The 26,290-nt window shown below is 37.6% G+C and overlaps 1 protein-coding gene across 3 annotated transcripts in view; it reads right to left on the bottom strand.

The window, feature by feature from the left end:
- Positions 1-262: 262 nt before the first annotated feature.
- The window catches only part of LOC139129476 (adhesion G protein-coupled receptor L2-like), a 133,110-nt gene continuing 107,082 nt past the window's right edge, over positions 263-26,290 (bottom strand). For all 3 annotated transcript variants that reach the window (XM_070695114.1, XM_070695113.1, XM_070695115.1), the window contains 15 exons: positions 25,680-25,748; positions 24,843-24,963; positions 19,127-19,240; positions 18,249-18,330; positions 17,226-17,387; positions 16,181-16,289; positions 15,722-15,828; positions 14,983-15,084; positions 12,931-13,148; positions 7,261-7,327; positions 6,685-6,776; positions 6,128-6,254; positions 4,231-4,272; positions 3,132-3,350; positions 263-2,654 (listed from right to left, as the gene is read on the bottom strand). In XM_070695114.1, coding sequence (XP_070551215.1) covers positions 13,145-13,148; positions 14,983-15,084; positions 15,722-15,828; positions 16,181-16,289; positions 17,226-17,387; positions 18,249-18,330; positions 19,127-19,240; positions 24,843-24,963; positions 25,680-25,748 — 870 coding nt within the window. In that variant the 3' untranslated portion in view covers positions 263-2,654; positions 3,132-3,350; positions 4,231-4,272; ... (2 more) ...; positions 7,261-7,327; positions 12,931-13,144. The remainder of the gene's footprint in view (positions 2,655-3,131; positions 3,351-4,230; positions 4,273-6,127; positions 6,255-6,684; positions 6,777-7,260; positions 7,328-12,930; positions 13,149-14,982; positions 15,085-15,721; positions 15,829-16,180; positions 16,290-17,225; positions 17,388-18,248; positions 18,331-19,126; positions 19,241-24,842; positions 24,964-25,679; positions 25,749-26,290) is intronic.

The raw sequence follows: 26,290 nt of genomic DNA on the forward strand, positions 1-26,290 counted from the left end.
GACTTTCGGCGGGAAGTTTCATTCTACTTGCCCTCAACTTCTATAAGCTGAGTATGTATGTATGTATGTATGTATGTATGTATGTATGTAACTATGTAAGTATGTATGTACGTATGTATACATATGTGTGTGTGCAAGCATGTCGGTCTCTCTGTCCGTCTCTAAGTATGTGTCTTTTTTATGTATCTACTGCATAAATGTATGCCTGGTTAGATGGTTGGACGAATACATATGTGCAAATAAGATATCACAGAATCATGACTGTAAATGAATTCAGCCTTTTATTGTGCATTTATGCAGTACACGATATCGAAAATAAAGATGCATGTTTTCAATGTCAAGGGTGATACATTTCGCAGAGACGTACAACCGATAAGACTTCTCCGTTCACTCGTTGTGATCTGAACTCCGCAGCCAAACGCTCCACTTCGTGAGAAAAGGCCAAGTAAGAGTAGCACTCGAAGCTTAAAGTTGTCAATCGCTCCCCTAGCTTGAGGTCAGAGTTGAAAATGGGTTAATTAATCACCCTCATTAAATGTAAACGAGTGTTATCAGATCTCTTTCTTTTAAAAACGAGTCATGAAAAAACAAGCTGTAAATAAGGATACCACGTGATTGCACGATCGACTTGTATATTATATTTTCGTTCGTTTTTTTTCTGAAAATATTTTTTAAAAATGAAGAGAAGATAACTAGATGGAGATAACGAAACTCATCTTTTTACTTAATTTTTTTAGTTGTAGTTCTAAAATTGCTTTCAAGGCAGGGCATAGTTGAAGAGATCTTGCAGTCTTGTTATTCCTGGGATTGGTATAAGTCGGGAGCTTTTTAGGAAGATAGAAAGTTTATAAGCATCTACGTAAAGCAATAAATAAAGGTTTCATTCAGTTTAGAAATGATAAGAGAAATATAAAAATTAAAAGGTTCGCACTTTTCACATTTCACATATGAATTGTCCAATGCAATGATTCGATCAATCTTGTTACAGTTATGGTACAGCAATCCGTCTGAGATTGTGTGCCATGCAATTTTATGCTGCCTTTTATACAAAATATCGCAAGGTTTGATAAAGTAAAACGAAGTGAAGCAAAACGTGTGAAAGAGAGGGTGCATATCGAGACCATGCCCGTATTTCGTGAATATATATATATCTCTGAAGTTGGTGTAATTGGCTGTGTGATGCAAAATTTGCTTAAGAAAAATAAATGACATTTCTCGCTTATGCCGTCAGGTTGTATTTCAACAGAGTCGACATTCCTATAAAATGTTTGTAAATAAGGAGGGAAACGAATTAGTAACCATTCAGCCAATAAGAAAAGAGGCATTGTCCTCTGAGCCGATGAAAACATCGCCTCAGTTTTCACCGATGAGAACAAGAGATTACTTTCAGCCGATTGGTCAGTTGGTCTATGCTAATGAATAGGCGCTCCAAGTGGGCAGGACGGCTAATCTTCAAGCTTCAAGGAAAAGGCAACTGCATTTTTCATGTTTGTGCTTCCTTTGAATTCTGATGTTCTACTTAAACGAAGATTTAAACGCATTCGTTCCTTTATTTCAGAATATCGCAATAGCTGCAGTACCTTTTAGCCATTTCATTGAATAACTGGATCTCGTCAGCGCTCTAGAAGTTTAAACTTACGAGGAATCGAATTTGAAACTGCAGAAGTCAAACTCACAAACATTGAACTTATATGATGCCATTCCAAAACGTCAATTACTTCCACTTGGTGGGTAATGTCAATGACTAAAGTACACAAAATATCTCTCAAAACAATCGATATCCAATAATCGCTTAATGTTCGACTTGGAACCGACGCCATTTTGGTTAACCTATCTGCGCATGAGCAGACGAGTCACGTGAGCCTTTCTTCGGCCCACTGACGTTACTGGTACGCCCACAGAACACACAGTGCTCTCTGTCACGGTGAAAAAATATCACAGAAATCGTAATTCGAAAGTTTTTTTAATTGTTAACGTGACAAAACGTCAGAAGGACTATCTGCCATCATGGTCCACCGTACATTCTTCCTGTATTGGCACACGTGTCGATTGGCAATATCAATGCATGGCGACCTTAGCATTTTAAAGAACTGTACAACATTGTCAAGGCTAAAGAGACGTTCACATTCCTGTTGCCGATGCAATTGTATTTCCATCAACGCATCACATACCACACATAAACTTTAATATTCGTCGTAGAATTCCCTGTTTCCAGAGTTGCTGTAAACACTACGGTTCTATAAAAGGGGTATAGAGTAGGTTACTAATGAAATCCTCGGTGTGTTTCCTGTTTAGGAATGCCCCATATAGATCCATTTGAAATGAACTTGAATGTATACACAACTTCAAATCCAGCTTCTGTAAATGACTCCAGTCAATTCCAACAAACGCTGCACGATTACATGTAAGACCCGCTGGCCATTATCATACTGTCAGTGTCTTTCGGCGGAATTCAATTCGCCCATACTTTTCATAAAAAAAACTGTCAGCCATCAACATGGTCCACCTACAGGCGAGTCGTCCAAAGTTGGCCTCAAGATTTAACGTTACATGAGGCAGTTGCGTTATCACGTCGACGTTCCTTGGGTCTGCGAAGGCGTTGGAGACGGGACTGGCCTCTTCAGGGGTATAACCAACGTCTTTTTCTGAAAATTCTGGAAAAATACAGCATGTCATTTTAATAATTGTTATTTTGTTAACAGTCGTTCGGTAACTATGTTCCACCCTGGATGTAGATAACCATAATTCATGTATCGACAGATAAAACAAAACAAAACAAAACAAAACAAAACAAAAACAAACAAATATACGACCAGACAAATACTACAAAAGCAATCATATATACATACAAACATATATAAGCAAGCATGACAACATACATACAAATATACAGGTAGGCATGCAGATAGATAGATAGATAGATAGATAGATAGATAGATAGATAGATAGATAAATAGATAGATACAGACAGACATACAGACAGACGGACATACGTACGCACGTACACTCTTACAACACACACCTAATCATAAGTACATAGTTACAGTTGTACGTCCGTACATACAGACACGTAAAAACTCTACAGATCTGGCAGAAGTATAATAAACAACTTATTTACAGTCTACACTCACCAGACGTCTTGCAGTTGACGATGACAGGGACGCGGTCGAGTCATTTCTGTTGGTGGCGAAACTCTCACTGGCCCTGCTGCTGAAGCTGGTCATGGAACTAGCCCTGAAGTTGTTGGGGCTGGTTTTGTTGGTTTCGACTTTGTCATTCCACGCCCTACCTGACGAGTCATGGACGGCTTTGTGGTTGTGGCCAAACTTGCTACGGTATAGCGTTTGCACCTGTTGTCGATTGGAAAAGGAGAGAAATCAATAAAGCGAAGCTGTGCACAGGGGTAAAGTTTTTCTCCCACGAGGTAGAACTTTGTAGAATGAGAAATTTATGAACATTGTGGAGCACACTAAATAATGTATTCGCATCTTATTGGAGGATATGAAAAAATATACGGAATTTGCATCAATATAAATAACTTAAATCCACCGAGACGTGTGCTCAATCCTAGCTCCCCAAATCAAAGATGTAATTACGCCTTCCCTGAACACAACACACAGATATACTCTCTCTCTCCCCTCTCTCTCTGATAAAAACAAGGCGATCTGAATAAACTGACACATAATAACTGAAAATTATCACAAGTTGTCACGGACACGGCTGTCACGCTATTCGGCATGAGTGGGCGTGGCTATATGTACCGTATCGCAGATTTGTGACTTTCTTCTCGTCCTATTAACCGTCCTGTTGATTTTGTCCAGGTGCATTAAGCTGGTTTGCGCGACAAATTTGAAAGACTTAAACTATTTTAATAATAACTTTCTTCAAGAAAACTTTAAAATCACGAATAAAATAATTCAGGGGTCACCGCAGAAAGTTTGATACTAGATAAACAAATTCCCCTATAGTTACCGATATTTAAATTTCTAAATATAACGGCCATTCCAGTATTGACTCTGTGGGGATAATTGATTTCAGATTTTCACAAAAATAAACCGGTGAAGACATGAGTTATCCCACTGCTTCAACATGAGCCCTTACAAGTGGTAAACAAAATAGCATTGTAAAAGTTTGAAACTGCGAATATTTGTCCTCAGAGACGCATTCTACCGTTCTCACTGTGAAAAGCTCTTTCTGAGCTAGTTGTTTTGAAATCCATTCCCTGCTTACCTGATTATCTAGCACTCCGTAGAAAACAAAAATAACCATTCCCTGTAAACACAGAGACACGACATCAGAGATTCAGATACACACGTAAAGTGAATTCATGTCACGATATAGTATCGATTGAAGTGCGAATTTCGTTTTTTTTTTTAGGAAACCAGTTGTGTTGCCGTATCAACAACTTCGAGGCGATTGCCCGGAGAAAAGGATTCCGATCGTACGTACAATGAAGTACAATCTAATTTACTCCACAAATCGTGGCCAAATTTCAAGAAAATTGCATGTAAAATGCATACAATCTAATTATATCTACGTCACACTCCCTTTCCCTGGCTTTTTGAACCAATTCAAGTAAAATGGACTAACATGTGATTAAATTTACGATTGTCGAATGTTCATTTGATCGTACCAGCATGCCGTTGGTTTGTGATTTACTTGAGCAAACATTTTAGATTGCATCAACAAACGAGGATCAACATCTTGCTGCCCATCAGTGATAATCATTGTAGTTTACTCGAGAAAATTGCAATTTTAGAGGGATTTAAATGAATGAATAACACGCAGTGCAAATAAAATATATGTCAGACATACAGACAAACACACTTCGACGAACACATTCATTTTGGCGACGAGGTAAGGCTACATTTACGAAGGCTTCCTTATTTTGTCTGATCAACAAAGGGCAGATCACTTCAAAGTTTTCGATTAAGCAAATATTGTACCAAAGACTAACACAATTGCAAGAGAAGAGTATTCAAATAACTGCTAACGACTCTTTCGAAGTTAACATTATTTGATTTTTATACAATACTAAGTGCCCCTTGTGTGAAATGTTTGTCTGGGGAAAAACCAACTGGATGTAAAACGTATCAAAAATATTAGCTGAGAGTGGGGGAAACTAGTTGCCGTATTTCTAAAGGCTAAGTATCAATGTTTGTGGCATAAATCATATCGTGTGTAAGATATTGGCAAAGTAAGTGCATGCCAGCTGATTTGGAATCATAGTCAGTTACAGTCGTATGCACTTTGAGAATGACTGATCTCCGCGTTTACTTTAACCTTTCGAAAGGAAAATTTTAAACCGTTCTCTTTCATAATCAGGAATAATAATCGTTTTTCTCAGTAACATCGGGTATGAGAGATGCACATCACCCAAAATTAAACGATATTTGAAAGTCACAATTTCGAAATGGATTTTCACTATAACAAGACGACGAAATCTTCAGTCGCCCTACAACTCCGAAACTATTCCAAACACACGATAAACTAGTAGACTATAATAAAATTATTTGAGACAACGAAAATCCGTCAAGGACTGGTCGTTCGGAGAAGCGTTCGGATAGGGGAGGGAGGGGGATAGTGGTACCGCTTCTTTTACAAGGCAACGTTATGTAATATTGTCATCCTCAATAAATCGTTGTACCAACCCTGTATAAAGGTTGGCTAAAATAAGTTTGACATAGTTTGACATTTAAACAATTACTTGTTTCCTTAAGGCAGTCCACGTGTTCGTTTCCGCAATGTTCATAAACAAGTTCGTAAATTTGAGAATGTTATTAAGATAACCTCTCGTCCAAGCTAGAAAAGTAAATTATACGGAAAGTCTTGTCCGTCTGAACGTGCTTGACAAAGCTTTTTATAGTGGTTGGATAGTTATATGAAGGTCACACACATTATAATGTGGTTATCAAATGATACGTTGCTCTGTTAAGATAGTACAATATCACAATGGCCCTTTGTTATTACTGTTGCTACCAAAAGTATCCCGTGGGGTTGATGGCGTAATTGCACCTTGTATGAGACATCTGCCTTGTACCGCTGTGTAGTTTACACTTTGTCTACCGCTTTAAACTTCGTTTGTCTTGATAAATTGGAAATGAAATGTAAAAATGATGGTTCTTACCTGTATTATGTAAGTTAGAGCAAAAATTGCATAAAGTGCCTCGCTTCTCAATTCGATGGCGAACGCTTTCAGAGTCCACGTGATCATCAGCAATGGCAGTGTTATCATTGGGGCTCGGAATGCATGTCTTTAATAAATGCAAAAACAAACAAAAACGATCATTAATCGCTGAAAGCAATTGGTTTCTAGTACTGAACTTTGCACGGTGATCACTTCTTTTTATCCTTGGTAAGGCGGAATTTTCATTGAGTAAAGTTTGAGCAAATGAGCCCTTTACTTTCGAGGCGTATACTACCTTATAATGTGCCGTATAACATAAACTACAATTGATATACAGTGTCTGTGAGTCCTACTGGGAGGATGAGTGACGTCATGGCAGCTGCATCTTAGCCCAGCTGCGAGTCGCCGATAACTGTTTAAAGGTCAACTAAACTTTCCGCAATTTCAAGTAGATTGTAAACCCTGAACGTATAAATGGCAAAATTGTGGTTGGTTTCCGCAGTAATGCCCATCAAATCCTAGTAGAAGTTTACACTTTCTACCGTAAGTTTGCTTACTTCAGCTTCCCCATCTCTGCTGCTCCTTTCTGATCGGTTTTCTTGATAGAGAAGTAGCCATGGACCGATGAGTACGTCACCACAAAAGTAACCTGGAGGGACGACATTTGAAAAATATAGAATATCATGGTTGCCATGCAGCCCTATGTCTTTTAAAACGTTTGTTCACGTGCGACCATTTTCGCTAAATTACTGTCAATTGATGCAAAAAGATAATGCCCACAATCTACTCATTGAAGTATCCAATGCCTTTCAAGAGTAGAATTCAAACTAATCTACCCTGAACTAAAGATGGACGACACTCTGAAAATCTAACCACAATAACCACGAATTCCACATAGTTGCCACATAGTATAGTACGCGATATGTTTGTTGGTTATCATAAGAATCGCTTTCAACAAAAAATGTGAAAAAATGAAAGGAGATGAAGGTGTCTTCGCTGTTCTCATCACTGAACTCAGGAAAAGACCATATCTCCTTGGCGTTTGTAGTAAATACAAATTACACTGTCAATTTATACCAGTATGGTTGTCCAGCCCATTAAAAGAACGGTTTAAAATGAACCTTTGTACTCACAAGAATGACAAACGCCGCCGGTCCAATGAAGGCATAAATCACTTTATTCCATATACTAATCCAGCAGCTAAAGGATACAAAAAGCGTAAATTCATTAATTAAATTATTCGTCGTTTCATTCTTTTGGTTAAAATTCATTCGTATTGGCTGAATGAAAGCGTATAGAACGTTTATAGAACGTGACAATCTGGGTGAAAGTTGGATCTTTGCCGCCCCAGATATCATAACCACAATATGTAGTACATGCATTATTATGGGAACATGAGCGTCTCGGTGGATCTCTCATCTTTCAGCAATGCCAATACAAGATGGTATACATATAATTGTCAATTGATTATCAAACAGCTTAAGGAATAAAAGGGTTTAATCTGAATCATGATGAAAAAGTTAAAGGATTCGGAGTAATTATAACACGATTGGAAATATTTTGGGTTTATAGGATTTTGAAAAGTTTGTCAAAAATTATTGAAAAATAAGGCACAAGACCATAATTTGTTGCTACAGACTAAGGTAAATTTCTTAATTTTGTGCAGTCTACTTGGCAACAAAGTTAAGTTAACTGCTTTTTAATAAATCTAGTCAAATTTGCTTTTTTTGCAAATGTAAATACAGTGAAATAAACAAAAATTTTGCAAACTGTACTTATCATATAATTCTGCAGAATGTTTTGAATCTTACAAATTTTGATCCTTTATAGTCCAGTCAATCTACGAGATTTTGGCACCCAACCCACCACAAATTGCAACAGAATTTTTTTCTTCGGAATGCATTTTGGAGAGGTACCCAGAACAACATATCAAAAGTTTACTCGAATCTCCCATGGGGAAATATGTCTAATTTGCATAAATCAAAAATGGCTGCCGACCGTCCTACAAAATAACATAATTGGCCATATATCACATGTTAAACAAGCTATTTCAGTGATTTCAAAGTCTGACACTACGTATTTGGCACGAGGGATCATTTTCGAGATATTGTGTTGTGTATAGGTACTTCGTTAATTTGCATAATTCCAATATGGCGGTTAACATTCCTAAAAAATACATTTTGGTGCTATAGCACGTATTAAACAAGCTATTTCAGTGATTTTAAGGTTAGAAGTATATATCTGTGGCACGGACAAACAATTTTGGAGATACAATGGTTTAAGTAGGCACTGTGATAATTTGCATAAATCCAATATGGCGGCCAACCTACCTACAAAGTATGTTTGAGGTCATACACTACGTATTAAATAAGCTACTTCAGTGATTTTAAAGTTTAAATATATTTCTTGGGGATGAAGGAACACTTTTGGTGGTTCAATATCTTAAAAAGGCGCGTTGATAATTTGCATAAATTAAATATGGCTGCCAATTTATGTCAAATTTTTAATAGGTTTTAATATAAATAATATTCTGGTATAATTTTTAGCACAGCGAATCTATCAAGAAGAAACTGTTAAGTCCTTAGACATTTATATTTAAGAAATGTGAAAAGTATGCTACAAATTAAGTTATAAGTAACTATCCATTTCAGAATTAAAGTTTATTTTGATAGGTGTTTTTTGGTACCTGAATGTGTTAAAATACTCCATAAATATACTGCATTTTGAAAAAAACGTGAAAGCGAATTGGCAGACTTACTTTTATGTCTTAAAATGGATTTACATAAGTATATGCTGATGCGCTTTTACTATTGAGATGTAAGATAGTCATGCGATTTTATAATAATGTTCTGATTTTTCTGTATATGGAAACAGTAAATGGTTGTTAGTCGTCCGAATTATTCTCTTACTGAAAGTAACATTGGATTCATCTGTGTACGGCATTATTTGTAATTTGTATGGATGTTTAATATTGTACTTTGTCAAAACATGTACTCTGTATATAATGTTTACTGGATTTTTATTTACAAAGACGTTCACAAAATCTTTAGTTTTTTATTTATACTGAATTCCCTTCTTATGGATGAGTGCATCTTTAGAAGACCCCCTAGATGAAAGGCAAGGAGTCATCATATATAATAGCTAAACTACAATAAACAAAATAGCCAAAATAGCGCTAATAAAAATGCATATACAAAAATAATTTGATCAAAAATAACAATACACACAAATTAAACTTAGCATTGTTGCAAACAATGTCAGACTCATAAAAATCTTATCACTAAATAAACTTATAAAAATGAAAACTATATGCTTAGCAAAGGCGTAAAATTCATTCAAACACCTTATCAGCAACACAAAATCCAACTGTTACGCGATGCAAACATGTACATCTGGAAAAATGACACTTCGGTATATTATGAGACTTAAACAAATCATGAAATTCTATCTAAGAATAAGAAGATAGCAATCAAATATTTGATAAACAATAGCTCTAGATGCTGATCATAACATAAGAAAATGTCACCAACAAATGAGAGAACAGCGATACTACACAAAGTTAACAACAGAAGGCAAAAAACGGACAACAGAAGAAATAAAAAACCTAACAAAAAATGTACGATATCTTAATCTATTAGACAGTAAATACAGACACCACTTTCATACCTCCTTCCAAAAATACTCAAAACTCGATCACGAAGCATAAAGTTCATAAAACGCTCGATAAGTGGACTCTGAAGTCTTAACTTTAACATTTCGAAACAAACGTGGAAATACAACAAAAATACATAACATACACAAACATATTAATACAGAAAATTGAGAAAATCAAGTTCTAAGCAATGCGACTTTGGTAACATTAGACAGAGAGTAAATGGAAGTACTAGTACATCACATAATGAAGCATTTGACTCAGTCAACGAAGCATTAATCTGGAAACGTTACAAAACGATTGCATGATCGGAAAACCACAAAAATATATGCCAGCCATGCTAGAAATAAATTATAGAAACAACAGGTTTGAACTTAACAATGAATTCTGAAAACAAATATGTGGGACGGTGCTGTATGGAGTCTCCAGCTTGACTGGGTATAGCTGATATTGCATTTCACGATACAGAAATAAGAATGATACAGCAACATGGGTAACAAATATCTTTTGGCTGACATTCTGAGATGGAATATTTCTTTATTCGAATGCAACACAAGCTCAATGAATTTAAATCGAACATCTTCAACAAAATGCATCAACTGTTAAATTTTCGGTTGAAACTCTTATCAAGAAATAACATATTCGGGCCAAATTGTCTATTATAAAGGTCACCGACACAACAAAGAAAATTCTCGGCAGCGGAATACACAAAAGCAACTGATACAATCCAGTTAAAACACAGAAAGCCATGTCACACTACGGCAACATTGAAGGGCTTCATTAAAAGTGAAACATTTGGGAACATTAGGGCATGCAAAAACAAAATGACTTTACATAGAAAGTAACATACTGTAGTGAAAAACGGACAAGACCGGTACCGACACAACGAAAACGGTAAATAGAACATATCATCGGAGGAAAAGTGCGTAAAGCAAGGAGGCAAGTCGAACGAATAGTAGCAAATGAAACCGAAGAAGAGAGTCTATTTTTCACAACAATGAAGTCCATACATCAGAACTAAGAGAATCAAAGAAGCCCTGGTTTGAATTTAAGAAAAAGTTTAAAGAATCTATTTCCAAAACAACAAATTATAATACAGACAATGCACTCAGAAATCACTAGACCTCACAATCCCACCGAATGTCCTGACTTCATATAAAATAAGCAAACACAATTACTATCAGACCGTTTTTAAGTGACATAATACACAAAAGTGTCATTTTCCAGATGTACTTCCAGATGAACTCGTCCATAAGAAGAAGGTTCAGTCTACATTAAAAACTAAACATCTAGTAAATGTCTTTTCTTTACAGTAAACATAACAGATTACGTGTTTCAACACTCTATAGTGTTAAACACCCATACAACTTACAATAATGTCGTATACAGGTGAATTCAATGTTATTCAGAAAAAAATATTCAGACGGTAACATATTTGTAAATAGTCGTCATATATATAGAAATACCACCATTATAATTAAACACAAATGTCCAAGGACTTAACAGAACCAGAACCTTATTTAATTTGGCAGCCATATTTAATTTATGCAAATTGTCAAACCCTCTTTCAAAGCAACGAAACTCCAAAAGTGTTTCTTCATGTCCAAGAACTATATTTAACTTTAAAATCACTGAAATAGCTTATTTAATGCGTGGTATATGACCTCAAGTGTACTTTGTATAAATGTTGGCCGTCATATTGGATTTATGCAAATTAACGAAGTGCCTGTGTAGAATTGTACATTCAAATTGTTTGTCCATGCCAAATAAATATACTTTTCACTTAAAAATCACTGAAATAGCTTGTTTAATACGTGCTATAGCACCAAAAATGTATTTTTTAGGAATGTTAGCCGCCATATTGGAATTATGCAAATTAACGAAGTACCTATACACAACACAATATCTCGAAAATGATCCCCCGTGCCAAATAAGTAGTGTCAGACTTTGAAATCACTGAAATAGCTTGTTTAACATGTGATATATGGCCAATTATGTTATTTTGTAGGACGGCTGGCAGCCATATTTGATTTATGCAAATTAGACATATTTCCCCAAGGTAGATTCGAGTAAACTTTTGATATGTTGTTCTGGGCACCTCTTCAAAATGCATTCTGAAAAAAAATTCTGTTGCAATTTGTGGTGGGTCTAACCCTATTTTGACTGGACTATTACCTGTTTTTGATATATCACGATTGTCAAATTGCGATTTTTCGAAAGTTTTAACCACTACTTTGTTTGACTGCTGATAGTACATTGTAAACTCTCCTATTTTGCTAAACTGTCATTTTCATTGTGTGGTAGATGTTCAGGAAACTAAGGTATTTCATACTTTTGAAGTTAGTACCTCAATAAGGCAAAGTAAAATAGTTAAAATTGTATTTTTTTATTCTATTTACTTAAAACATACAAGGAGTTCAAGTAGCTGGTGAAATATTTGTATTAAAAAGATATTTTGAAATTGAAAAGTTGAAAATGTCTAAAAATTGTTCATGACAACACTACCTTATATTTTCAAGGCCACCTTGAACATGACCCTCTATTTTTCAAGGCCACCTTGGACACATAACCCTCTATTTTTCAGGGCCACCTTGGACATGACCCTCTATTTTTCAAGGCCACCTTGAACATGACCCTCTATTTTTCAAGGCCACCTTGGACATGACCCTCTATTTTTCAGGGCCACCTTGGACATGACCCTCTGTTTTCTAAAATTACCAAAACTTGGGAAATGGACAAAACAATAATGACAATTTCAAAGAAAACAATAGGATCTGTCATTTTGAAATGGTAGAAATCTATTTATTGTGCAAATGTATCAAAAGTGTTGGGTACCCTATAGCTGAAAGTTACAATATTACAGATTACCCTTAAAAATATGTGATTGCAAAAACAGAAGAGTAGATGAGCTTAAATTTACTGAATAAACCAATATTACTACAAATCTTATTATCCCAAAATATTTCCAATCGTGTTCTATGTAAGTGGCAGCGCATGTGAAACTGTATACGGTTCGCGAATACACCACATTGACTGCCTTGCGCGCAGTCGAAAAGAACCAGACAGGAGACGCCATTGACTAGCGTAAGACGTCACAAGAAGTGGCGTACCGCACAACGCGAACAGTGCTGACGTTGCAATATATACTCACTATTTATCGTGCCCGTACTGATCATGCTTCAGTCCCGCGGCGCTGGCCACGACGAGGAGAGGTGTGACCCATCCCAGAAGGCAGTAGTGTGAGATGGTGGCCGACGTAGCCGAGGCGTGGACGATCTTCAATTGCAAGAGGACGGCTTGTGCAAGCATCCAGAAAAACACAGATAAATATAGGTAGTGCAAGAGAATCCCCACAAATCTGCAAATCATCTGTAACAAAAAGAGAGGCGGCATCAAAACTTGTGACCTGGTTTACGCATTTGCTGTAACCAAACCTGTTCATATAAATCCGAGTGGAAACCTAAAGCAAGAATCGCCTCAGAGACATATATTCGGACAATAACAATGTTACAGCAATTTGCTGGTCGACCACTTGTGAGGGCTTCTTTTAAGGCTCTTGGAATAAATGAATTTTCATCGTCTTATTATTGTGAACATCGACTTCAAAATTAAATTTCTCCCAAAGAGCGTACATACGGATGACGGCCATTTGTATTTCAATTATTACGCATTTCGTTTCCCCGAATGCTAAAATTTGAACTATGACTATCCCGCTGACTTTAATTTTGAAAGACAATGGTCACAAGTTTTCTTGTTGAAAGTTTGAACTAAAGATATTACAGTCTTACGGCGAGTACTATAAATTATGATCATGTGCAGCAGTGAGAATTTGATCGCGAAAATATACCTAACAGACATTAACTTTTGTCTTTATGTCAAAGTTAAGGTCCAGCAAAACTAATCTAAGCTTTCCGCGTTCACAGGTGGCAAAGGAAAAGATTCGTTTAAAAATTCCCTCCGGTGCCCAATACTGACAATCGAAGAGAGAGTTTGGAAGGTAATTACGTGATAACTTCGGACTGACAGAATGTTTGCAAATCGGAAGAATGTTGTCTACACAGTCCACTGACTGGGAAATCACCCGTATTTAACGTGTAAGGCTACATTTCCGTCGCCGTGACAGCAGTTCTACTAAGCGAGGTACCTGTAGATCGATTCGGGCATTTGAAAATATCCCCGGCCTGAAATGAGGCGGATGGAAAATGGCGGGCGACCTCGCGTCCACGCAGATTTGCTTCCAGGAGCGTAAACAGTGTCAGCTAATTTAGCGTAACATTTCACAGACTTATCGATCGTCAATTCCCGGGGAATCTATTTACTGTAAGTCCATGTCGAGCTTTTCCACCCTGGGAGAGACATTTCGCCAAATCCATCTGCGATAAAGGCAAATGCCAAACGGTGACAGCGCTTTCAAGTCTCAAATTTAGCAGACGACACGCAGCTTAATCTGTTGTAAAACGAACGGTGATAACCACTCAACTGTGGGAGCCCTTTCACCATACGCAACTTTTAATGTTTAAGGCGCGAAAATTATAGACTGCACAGTGTCATTTTCAAGGCTGTTAGTCTTCCGTAAAGGGCGATGCACTTTTCGCGGCGCATCAAACAAAACATTTAAATAAAAGAATCGGCATTCCGAATGTCTCTGCGCATTTTTACGTCGGAGTTAATCTATGATGATGACACGTACGCCAAGACACGCGTTCAATAGCCAAAATAATCTCAAAAGAAGTCATATTTTACCGCCTTCAAACAATTTGAAATGTGTTCTGCGAACAACGGAGCAAGCCTTGTGCTGTGGTGGGGTTTACGTGTGAGTACGTGGCTCAGATAATAGTTCTGACTACTACACGGAATGTGTACTGTGCAGTACAATTTTCTGATCAGTGAACTTTTTTCAGAATCGCTTCTCAGCTTCGAATTCGGATTCGAGTTATATTAGTTTTATAGACAAATCTACAAAATTGGAGCTTTCAAACCAAGATTTGCAACTAGACCGTGTTAATTCTCACACTATCGTGATTATTCTGTTGTGAACATTACTAAATATAACTTTGTGGAGGGATGGGGTGGATGTGACAAGGTCAAGCGATGTTAGTGAAGGGTGATCTTGCATAGTTCGAATGTTATTTCATTTTGTTTATCACAGCAATTTTGTCCGCTGGGGACAAAAATAGTAAATTTTGCTGCCTTTAGAACTTACCTGATTTTCTGTGGGTTTATCCCGGACAGAAACGTGATTTGGCCGATTATGTAGGTCAATAGAAAACATTTTACAACCAGTGCCCAGTCAGATTCCAAACTTCTGTAATCGGAAAGGACGACAATCAAAGACAATAGTAAAATAGACAGTCAGTACGACAGACAGACACACAGACAAACAGGAGTACAAACGAAAGACAGCAAGAGGAAACAGCGAGAAATTAGTGACATTAAAGATAAAAGAAGAACAGAGACTCTACATTGAATGGAAAATTTATTATTTATGGTTTATCTGACGATCTGTGAAGCTTTAACATATATTTTAAATATTCATAAAAATTCTGCTATCAATTAGAAAGAGCTTCGACATTTTGTTGTCATCACTTCAAACTCGTACGTGATTAACGACCGAATGTGCGCCATGTGCGTCGTGTAAAACCGATCAAAAACGAGGGCGTTCGACAGCTTTGAGCAAGTCTCGTCGGTGAAACTCCCAGCTGATTGCAAGGCTTATCATTTAGGAGTTAGCTCATTCGTTTCTCCGATGGGCGACCAAGGGACGTATGGTCGACATGATCGGAACGCATAAGCTATTTCCATGCCAACGGCACACGAGAGAGAGAGAGAGAGAGAGAGAGAGAGAGAGAGAGAGAGAGAGAGAGAGAGAGAGAGAGATTTTACATTTTAACGGAGGGCGCTATACAACGTGGCACAGGAAATGGCAATTCTGACGCACTCACCTATTTACATATAACAAAAGTACAAAAGTTGCCACCAAAAATAAGAGTGAAATAACGACACCAGTCACCATTATCGCGTTGAGAGGCACTTTGAGTACAGTATCGTCCTAGAAAAGAGAAAAAGGTTAAATTAGAGGAATCACTGGTATAATATCGATTGAAGTTGGTGTTGTAGAGCCCTTGTGAAAAGTAGGAGACACATTTTGTCTTGGCCTCTGAAGCGAAGAGCGAGTTAGACACTTCGACGTAAAACAAGCGTCAATCTTCAAATGCTCAGTACGTCCATTCAGTGAATTATCACTATGGAAACCGAACCGGGCTGCATGTCGTGTACTTCAGCGAGCTGTGTCTTTTACAGAACGTATCAGTAAATTTTTGCCACTTTTCATTTAAACGGCTCCATTCGTGCGCGAACACTTTCACTCATTTCTCAACAACTTCAAGGAGTGCTGTACTCACGTCATTTAATGTCGTCAGCAAGGCGAAGTTGGTTGCATGGTGACAGTTGCAGGTGGTGACGTCACTTGTCGTTGACACCGTCTCGCACTCACTATCGCTCCACACACTGCTGGAAGAAAGAAATCATAGAAAATGCTTAAAATGACAATGATATGCACCTAATAAAACGTACACTATTCTATCCCGGATAGATGAATGAAAGAGAGCATGGAGGTATATGCACATATTTATTTATTTATGTGTGTCTGCCTGCCTGCCTGCATGTATGTATGTATGTATGTATGTATGTATGTATGTATGTATGTATGTATGTATGTATGTATGTATGTACGTACGTACGTACGTACGTATGTATGTATGTATGTATGTATGTATGTATGTATGTATGTATGTATGTATGTACGTACGTACGTACGTACGTACGTACGTACGTATGTATGTATGTATGTATGTATGTATGTATGTGTGTATGTATGTATGTATGTATGTATGTATGTATACATGTATGTATGTATGTATCTATCTATCTATCTATGTATCTATGTACGTTTGCAGCTGTCTGTATGTCTGTTTGTATTCATGCATGCATGTATGTTTAAATATTATTTGTATCGTATAATTTTCATGTTTTGTTTTGAGCTGCTAACTACTCTCATGGCGCTGTTCCCTGACCATGAAGTTGATATGTAGTTTACGAAAAGATATCATTAAGCGGAAAGTGCAAGCTTATCATCAACAGCTTTTGAAGTGTTCTCACGATACAGAAACTTAGGCCTATATACATTAAACAAAATAGGTCACAAATGATAATACGATAAAATATATATTTATAAGCATATATATATGTACAAACAACTAAAAAAACAACAAATAGACATACAAGAGATGATTAATTCTAATATATATATATATATATATATATATATATATATATATATATATATATATATATACTTATACTAGCAGTTGATAAGTACATAAAACAACTTACACACAACATATAAAAAAATAAACAAATAAGTCAATAAATATGTCATTTGTTTACCTTGAAGTGAGAGAGACGTCCAACAAGGCACACACCGGATTATTTCCAGCTTGGTGATGAGAAAACCTCAACGTGATTGGTTCGTTGAATGGTTGTACTTGCGTAGGATGTAACGTCACCGATACTACGTCACTGTTGATTTGCCCGTCCTGGTGGGCCGATCTGTTAAAAGAATGAATATTAATTAAGAAGAACAAGGAAAATACTCGTGTTTACAGTAACCCTACCAAGTCTACTTATATCCAGCCTTAACTTTTGCATATTTTGAAAACTTAGAGCAAGAATGGTGAACTTTCATTGTGAATGTTTTGTTGAAAAGTGATAAAAATGAAACAAGTAAAATAAACATTAAAGAAGGAAGATGGAAATAGTTCTCTGCACACCAAGCCTGTTAATTGGAGCCAAGTTACGGTAAACAAACACATTTTTTTTTATTTTGGACTGACTTATTCAGTGACAATTACGTGTGTATGTCGGCGGTTTTAGTTTAAAGAATTATGTCTCAGGGATGAAGGCGCCATAGTGAGATTCATCGTCAATTAGCAGACATATGTCGGAGGCAGGGGGTAAGTACGGTTGAAACACAGCAAAGGTACGAGGCAGCCTGCTCACTGCTGCGCTTAGTGGGTAACGATTTTTACGTGATGTGAGTACGAGCTGCCATTTGTAACGTAGTGGTTTTCGTGAAAAGTTTTGAAAAATCGTGAAAGTGAGTCGGTCGAAACACTAGTTTACTTCCCTGGCATGTAATTAATAACTTATTCAATGATCTTGTAACTACTAATTCATTATGCAATTACGATATTCCAAATTAAATTAAAAATCAAAATATCAACAACTTGGAATATCTCGCAAGACTGAGGACAACCATAAAAAGTGTGGAACAGAATGCTGTTATGAACTTAGCAGGGTGGAAACCATTTAGATACTTAGGATAGAATAAACTAAACACTAGATAGAATTCGATTTTTCCTGTTATGCGATAGTCTGATCAACTGTTAAATGCGCAATTCTCCGACTTACCTAGCGTTGATATCTGTGCTAGGTAGAAGAGACGACGCACTCTTGTACCAGACAATGCATGCGGCAGTGTGCCCGGACGTGTCTGCAATAAAAGCGGGAATTTTAAGAGAACCTCGACGAAGTTGAATGTGAGGCGGCGGGAAATACCGCGCGTGCAGTTATTGAGATGTAACGTTTTGTATGAATGTCAGTTGCCATGGTGAAGTATGAGTAGCACTAAATATACCTTGATTAGTGTGAGATTTGTCACTGCGTGTCTGGGCATTCATTGCGCCTAGAATGTGTCAATTCACACCTGGCCACTTAGTGACATTAAACCTGATCGTAATTACTTTTGACAATTCACGAGCCAAATGTATTCATCGCTTAACCCCACAACTTAGTTTGTGTTGTCTCAAAGTCGACTCAATATTATATATATATATATATATATATATATATATATATATATATATATATATATATATATATATATATATATATATAGACAAGTTGACATACAGAGTAGTTGAATACAGAGTATTTCACCTTCTTTTTTCTCGGGGAGAACCCCCATTTTTGCGGACACAGAATGTAGAATAAATGATATACTTTTGCCAGTATAGCTTTAAAGGATGAAGTCTAGATATAAATATCAGACAGAGATTGTTTTTAAAGGCTTTCTGAATAATCATTACACATAGATGTCGCTTTCAGCCTCTCCCTTGTACGCCACTCGATTCGCATCGGAGAACATCGCACGTATTCTATCAGGGGTCATAGATGTTCAAAAAGTGACTTATTACCCAGGAAATATCTTTCTTTGCCATTAAGTCTGGAAATTTAAAGCCATCTTTTTCCCCCCGAATCGAAACATCGACGCATGCAATTATTTTTACCTGCTTCCGTGAAAACTGCTACGGGCACTGTCGCCTGATTGGCGTCGCTATTGCTGTTACTCGGGAAGATGAACGCTTCGCTTGTGTTGGCTTGAAATACCTCTATAGCAACATCTGCGTGAAAGAGAGCGAGAAAGAGTGCATTAAAAAAAGAGAGGTTTATATTAAAAGATGTTACTCATCCGGTGTATTCATCAACCTAAAGTTAGACGTTATATTGACCATACATCACCAATATGCCCCGGGTACTCGTCCCGTAGATTCGCTTCTAAGATGTTTTATGGCCGGTAAAACTCTCAGACAACTCCTGCTCGACACAATATAGCTTTTCACATTATTAACCCCTTCTAGTGAGCTCCCTGCGGAAGTGAGAGTTTCCCTGTCGTTTTTGTCTGTTTAACACTTACAATGAACGGAAGATACGTGCCAAATGATGAAAAGAGCAGTTTCAGAACTTGTAAAATCGATGTTCCGAAACACTCGCCCTTTAAAGTATACTTTCTGTTCATTGTCGTGATATCCTAGTTACGACTGTTTTGTATTTGGTTGTATTTTTTTGTTTCGTTTGAAGCGTCCGCGCCACTTGGTATGCTTTATACTGCGCCTGCGTCAACTTTGTGTTGGAACTACCAAACACTTTACCGACACTTGAACTTCAAAGTGGCACATGTTCTCCTTGTTAGGCCTAACTCTATTTGGTGATATTGAAATTCGTAATTTCCAGTATCACACGAGAGAGACGGCGAAAGGCTCCATAGGCTAAAAAATGAGTCCATATATCACAAAATATCTGTAAAGTCTTAGAAAAATGTGCGCGTCCGAAAATCTGTTTGCGAGGCGTATTTTACCTTATAAGGTTGTACGCGCCTCGAAAGTTAAAGACTTAAACTTCGGCTCAAACTTTCCTCAATGAAAGTTTCAACCACGCTGTTACCAAATCAAGAATAAAATCGGGGTCACCCTCAAAGTTTGGTACTCGCGAATCAAATTTCCTGACATTTACAGATATTTGAAATATAGAATGGCCGCTATACTCATGGGGAAATATAAAATTTTTGCTTTTCGAAAGAATGAGACGGAAATGATTTTTCTTACTCAAAGAGCTTAAAAATGAGCCCAAATAGGTGGTAGATCAGAAAATAATGTAAAAAATTGATAGTCCGAATATCTTTCCCCGTGACGCATTCTACCTAAAAGCAGGAGAATTTTTTACTTAACAGTTTGACAAATAGTCCTTCTCTCTTGGTGGTCTGTAAGTTACATTGACGATTTTGAAAAATTACAAACAGTTTCAAAAATTCGCACTGGACTTTCAAATCAATACTCCTGAGCAAATTTAATTGAGATGTAAGACATAAACAGCGTCTATTCAACCCTTTGAGCGCCAAAGTCAATTTTTGTAGCCATTATAAACTGTAGCCCAGTTAAAATTTTTTTCAGAATTTTGCCAAAATTTTGATAAAAAACTGAAGCCAATAAAATTTGATGTCTGTTTGGTCCAAAATTATCAAAAAAATTACAGAAAATTTATAAACATTGGTAAAATGTTGCACTAAAACTTTGATGGGAAATATTACAGCAATCAAAGGGTTAATTTGTTAGTAGATATTTACAGCAGACGATATAGAACTCACTACCAAAATTTCAATACAAAGAGCTAAATCGTCAGACCGAGTAAAACAATAAACAGTAATGGGTTCAAGTTATCATTATCATAATTTTTCCCAGGAGTTTTTCGACAATTGAAATACCAAAACAAATTAAACTCATACACTCATTCTGGTTGTATTGGGCAGCGACATTTCTTCGCCGCGAATAGCCGAGGAAATCCTGTAGAAGCGTGATACCACGGCTACAAAGGATAAAGTTGCCTTTCTAATTTTTTTAAAGCTTTGTCAATTTTGAAAAGTGCATATCATATGACAGTCTGGAACAACATTGTCTACAGTTTGAAGGATTGATAAGCCTGCGCTATTTTTTTCCTTTGCTATGAATATGATAAATGTACTAAATGAAGATATTTCTCTCGTTTGGAGATATCGATTTTTCTTTACATTGTTCATCCGTTTATCTACTGATAGCAATTAAGGAAATTGACTTTTTCCATTCACATTATGCCCGCTAGCACTTATACAAATTCGATAGAACCGCAAAGAGACGATAAAAAGTAACGGAAAAAGGGAATTAAACCCGCAAACACAAATAAAGAGCCAGCGAAACCAACAAACAAAACAAAGGGACACATTCAACACGTTACATAAAAATGAAATAGAATCTCAAAATGTAATTTGAACTCATGATATTTAACCCTTCGAGTGCTGTAATTTTCCCACCAAAATTTTAGTTCAATATTTTACCATTTTTTATGAATTTTTCTGTACTTTTCTGATGATTTTGGACCAATGGACATCACATTTCATCGGTTACAGATTGTTATCAAAATTTTGGCAAAAATCTGAAAAAATTGACTTGGGTATATTTTATGGGCGACAAAAATGACTTTGGCGCTCAAAGGGTTAAACGGCAACTTTTGGCAGAGGTAAGACACGCAAAATCTACAAGCAAAGGTATAAAGGGGGAAATAAAAAGCCAACAAGATTATGAAAGACAAGAAATAACAACCCGCATCTTAACATCCAAAACAAAAGAATTAAAAAAAATCAAACAGTTTCAGACGACAAAAGTCTACAAAATTTGAAACAGCTTCTCATATTTTAGTCACTGCAAGTGCTTTCCAAGATATAAATTTCCTAATCCACAATCTAACGTTCTGAAGTTCAGGCTAACGACTACTATGCAACATAACTCAAATACCTAGTGTCAACGCCGTTACAATAAATATCAACTTAAGGTAGTACCCGCCTCAAAATTGAAAGACAAAAACATTTCCTCAAACTTTCCGTGGAAAAGTTTTTTTAAAACTATTCCCTTCCGAAGTCAAGAATTAAAACCAGGGTTCAGCTGCAAACTTTGGTACTAAAGAAACAAACTACCGTCACAATATTTTCCTACTCATAGAATTCAAATGGCGCCGTCCCTGTGTTGCCTCTACGCGGAAAATTAAATTTTCGATTTAAAAAAGAAAGCCACGATAAAAACTTTATTTACTCCATGAGCCCCCATCCCTACCCCGAGAAGTGGTAGACCAAAGAAGTTTTGTAAACGTGTGAGAGTTCGAATATGTGTCGCTAGGGAGCATTTTACCGTAAGGCAATATACACCTCGAAAGTGAAAGACTTAAAACTTTTGCGCATATTTTTCTTAAGGAATCTCGTAATCATTCTCGTTCAAAATCAAGAATTAAAGTCTGAGGTCACCGTGCAAATTTTGGTATAGAAACAAGTAACCCAAGATTTACCGATACTTAAATTTCAAAATGGCCGCTATCCCTGTGTTAACCTCGTGGAGAAAAATTAAATTTTCGAATGTCGAAAAACTGAGCCGATGAAAAGTTTTCCTTCACCAAGAGCTTTAAAATGAACCTCGACAAGTGGTTTATTAGAAAAGATGTAAAACTTAGAGAGTCCGAATACCTGTCCCAGAGGCGCGTTCTACCTTAAAGGTAGACTGTCACCTGTTCCAATTTTGCCACAGTATACCATGGGAAGAGACAATCTAACCAATAACAGATTTTAAGCGGGTGGCCGCTTTGTAAAAACAGCGCCCTCAAATGGGCATTTTGAATATCAAGGAATTATGCCCCTTTGACTATATATGGACACAGGTGACTGTATACACAGATTACAGGTGACTGTATACCTTTAAAACGAACGCGCAAGTTCAACTGTGAAAGGGGATGCTAGCCTGTGTCCTTGTTGGGGAGAGGCAAGCAATTCGAAGTAAATATTTAATAGGCACCGGGTTAGAGAAATATGTTTTTCGATTTTCATCATGGCTAATACATGTTTAAAATGCAGTGGACAAGATAAGATTAATTTCGTCGGACCTGTTTGTCTTAAATGTTGAAGTTTGCCGGCATTAACAGGCACTGCGGTGTTGCTGATCGGGTTGCGGGATATTTATTAAGAAAACATCAACGCCAGGGTGTAGCGATTAGGATCTATCTCCGACATTCTGTGGCTCGCATTTCATCCAAGACGCGACTAGGGCTTGGGAACACCTTCTAGATCTAAGTTAAGTAGTTTTAGCGAAATAAAGACCTTTCTTGCACAATTACAAACCTCAACTAATGCGAAACACATCCCCGCGGTGAGAATTTAATATCATCGATGGGTTTCAAAATATCGCCCGCAGAGAGAGCATGAGAATTCCTCTCTTTATCCGTCTCGTGGCAAGTCTCGGCCTCTTTACAAAACTGGCTATAAATGGATGTTTAATCCGAGCTAAAAGGCTGTAATGGGCGTTTGACGGCGGCTCTGTGTTTGAGAATTGTGTCATGATTGCGGCTAAACAGCGCTGAATCTAAAACGACGTGGCAAACAGCGGGAGGCGACGTTCGACATGCCGCCAGCTATTCCTGAATATTTCACGAGACGGTCTTCCGAGTATCCTAGCTATCTCTTTTTTGTTCTCAAAAAAGACGGCAATCGCTTTATACGAAGACGCCGGGTTTGATTTGTTTGGTGTACCACCAAGGGACCTTGATTATCTTGATCTCGTCGAAAGGAAATCTAACATTGCGATTGTTTGTTGTTCGGAAAAAAGCGCGAAAAGCGGCAATATTCTGCTTCTTTCAGTTGAACCTCGTTCCCCGCTTTACAAATCATTTCCCTGTCTGAGATAACTGTGAGAAAGTCACCATAATTTTTTATATGCGTATCAAAGCATTGCGTCATGTTATGCAACCCGTAAAAAATGGGGAAGGGGGGTCTTGTCAGTAACCGTCTCTCGGCCAGGGCAGTCATTCATCGTTGATTTCATTTCCGAGTTGGCGTGTTCACCTCATCTGACGTTTGCTTGGCAGTCAGAAGCTATTACAGCAATCAAGGAGGTCAGCTGCCACTTGATGAAGAGGCGACTCATCAAAATCTCAATTTCCGATCACGTCCTAACCTCAAAACAAAGCTTTAATTTCCGCGCTTTTGTATTTGCCACCGACGGGCAATTTTGCCTCTATTGCGAACTCACGCGCCTGATGCGAGCACACAAAGAGTATAAACGATGACAAACGACGGATCCATTACCTCAACGAACTGTAGGCCATTCACTTTTGCGAGCAAGGAGAAGCTTGGTCGTCTACATTCTCCTCGAAGATCACAGAGAGGGCACTCACCCGATCCAGAGTTTAATGCGTTTATAAAATGTTGAAGATATACCGACCACAAATACTCATTTCAAGTGCGAGGTCGGTACAACCAAATCACGCAGTCGCAGTAACATTTTTTCCCTGTAGTTAGTTATTTTTTGTTAGGGCAGGGGGAGTTAAAGTAGATCGCTTCTACTAACTCGTGAGGTCAAATAAGAAGAGAAAAGGGGCGTTTCGCAAGCTTTGAAATAGCGAAAGGTTTCGTCGATGTGACTTCCCCTGTGAGTAGCGGGAACGCGTCTGGAAGTCTCCGGCATGTCCGCTTTCGCTGTTGTCATGCCAACGGTTGGATTGATAATCCCCGGGGGAGGGGAGCCCTCTTTCCATCTGCGTCGGAAGCGATATAAAAGATGGCGTAACGCAGTCCTAACGAATTGCTTCTGAGGACAGCTTTCTAATCGATGTAATCGTGTAAATGCCCACATTGGGGATCAGCAATTGCTAACTTACCTAAATTTTCGGTGACAAGGCTGTATTCTGTGATATTTACAAGTGAAAAACAAGAAAGTACGTCTCCATAAAACGAGTCCAGTTTTTCCAAGAAAGTGAAAATTGCATCAACATCAGAAACCTGAGACAAAAATGGAAGGAAAATGAAAAGCAATCAATTAAATTGGATTGGCTCGCCAAAGGGTCTGGGCAGGATAAATGATCTTCCTGGCCGAGAGGCAACGGGATCTCCAATTTTCCTTTTGCAGTGTAAAGTGTAGCTGCGGGGATCGAATCAATAATAACAAGAGCGATCAGGACCCCGGATAATGCTAACCCGAGTGCGCACATAAAATCCAGCATGCCGGCAGCGTTGCAGGTAGCAAACATCCGATAGATTACCCTGATATTCACCGCATTAGTTTCTGAAAGATTTTTCCCGCGCCCGCGGGGAAACGGTGCACGCAGACGACCATTTCTGTGCGCGTGGTCAGTGCCAGTTCTTTGCATATAGGCGGCGATAGATGGACGTTTTTTTATTTTAATCTGTTTCCATTCTGTAAGGTGTGATAAAATAAAAACTATTAGATTAATAGCTTTATTAATTCATTGTGAATAGGGTTCTTTTATGGTATCTTGAATATTCTTGCTAAATTTTGAATAGGTTCTTCAAAGTTATTTAGCACAGTCGCAGTCGTATACTAGTCTTTTATGGGCTGAAATTAATTTCTAATGCGTGATACTACGGAGACTTAATCATGTTGCTTGGAAACAAAGCCCGCGAACAATAAATCGTATTTATTTCTTCTGGTTGTTCAGCTTTCTCGCAAATTTCGCGGTAATTCTGACAGTAGTTACCTGATGTGTCTCAGTCCATAGACTGCTGTAACTGTTATCTAATAATTGTCGGGCGGAAATAAGGACAGCCTGAAAACAGAAACAAAAACAAAATAATAAGTGAATTATGAATGGAATTTTTCTTCATTTGGTATTACAGTGGGTTTCATGTCGGTGCCACAACTCTGTATGTGCGACAGACACATTGTATGTAAAATATAAACACTTAGCTTGGGTGTTTGCACACGCTTCAAACTTTGAAAATCACCAACTCATTGATCGATGACAGTAAACCAGCACGGGGGCAACTCGATCAGGACCAACAGCTCAACAGGTAGTTGCACTTTATCGACGACGTAGCAGTTTTTTAAGGAACAATTACAGCTGAATGTTTGAAGATGTTTGCTGCAGCTAAAACTGTATCACACACAGAGTTGTGGCACCCAATTGAGACCCACTGTAAACAGGTCTAAACACGATTCCGTTACAATTGTGAGAAAGTGAGTATATAGTGAAGTAACGGAGACATGCAAATTAATATTATGCAAATACAGTATTTTGGCACAATCGCGATAGGTTCAATGATATAATGGGATACGTGCAAAAAATAAAGTGACTCCGTGCGCGCTAAA

This window comes from Ptychodera flava, chromosome 3, assembly GCF_041260155.1.
Source record: "Ptychodera flava strain L36383 chromosome 3, AS_Pfla_20210202, whole genome shotgun sequence".
Classification (NCBI taxonomy): domain Eukaryota; kingdom Metazoa; phylum Hemichordata; class Enteropneusta; family Ptychoderidae; genus Ptychodera; species Ptychodera flava.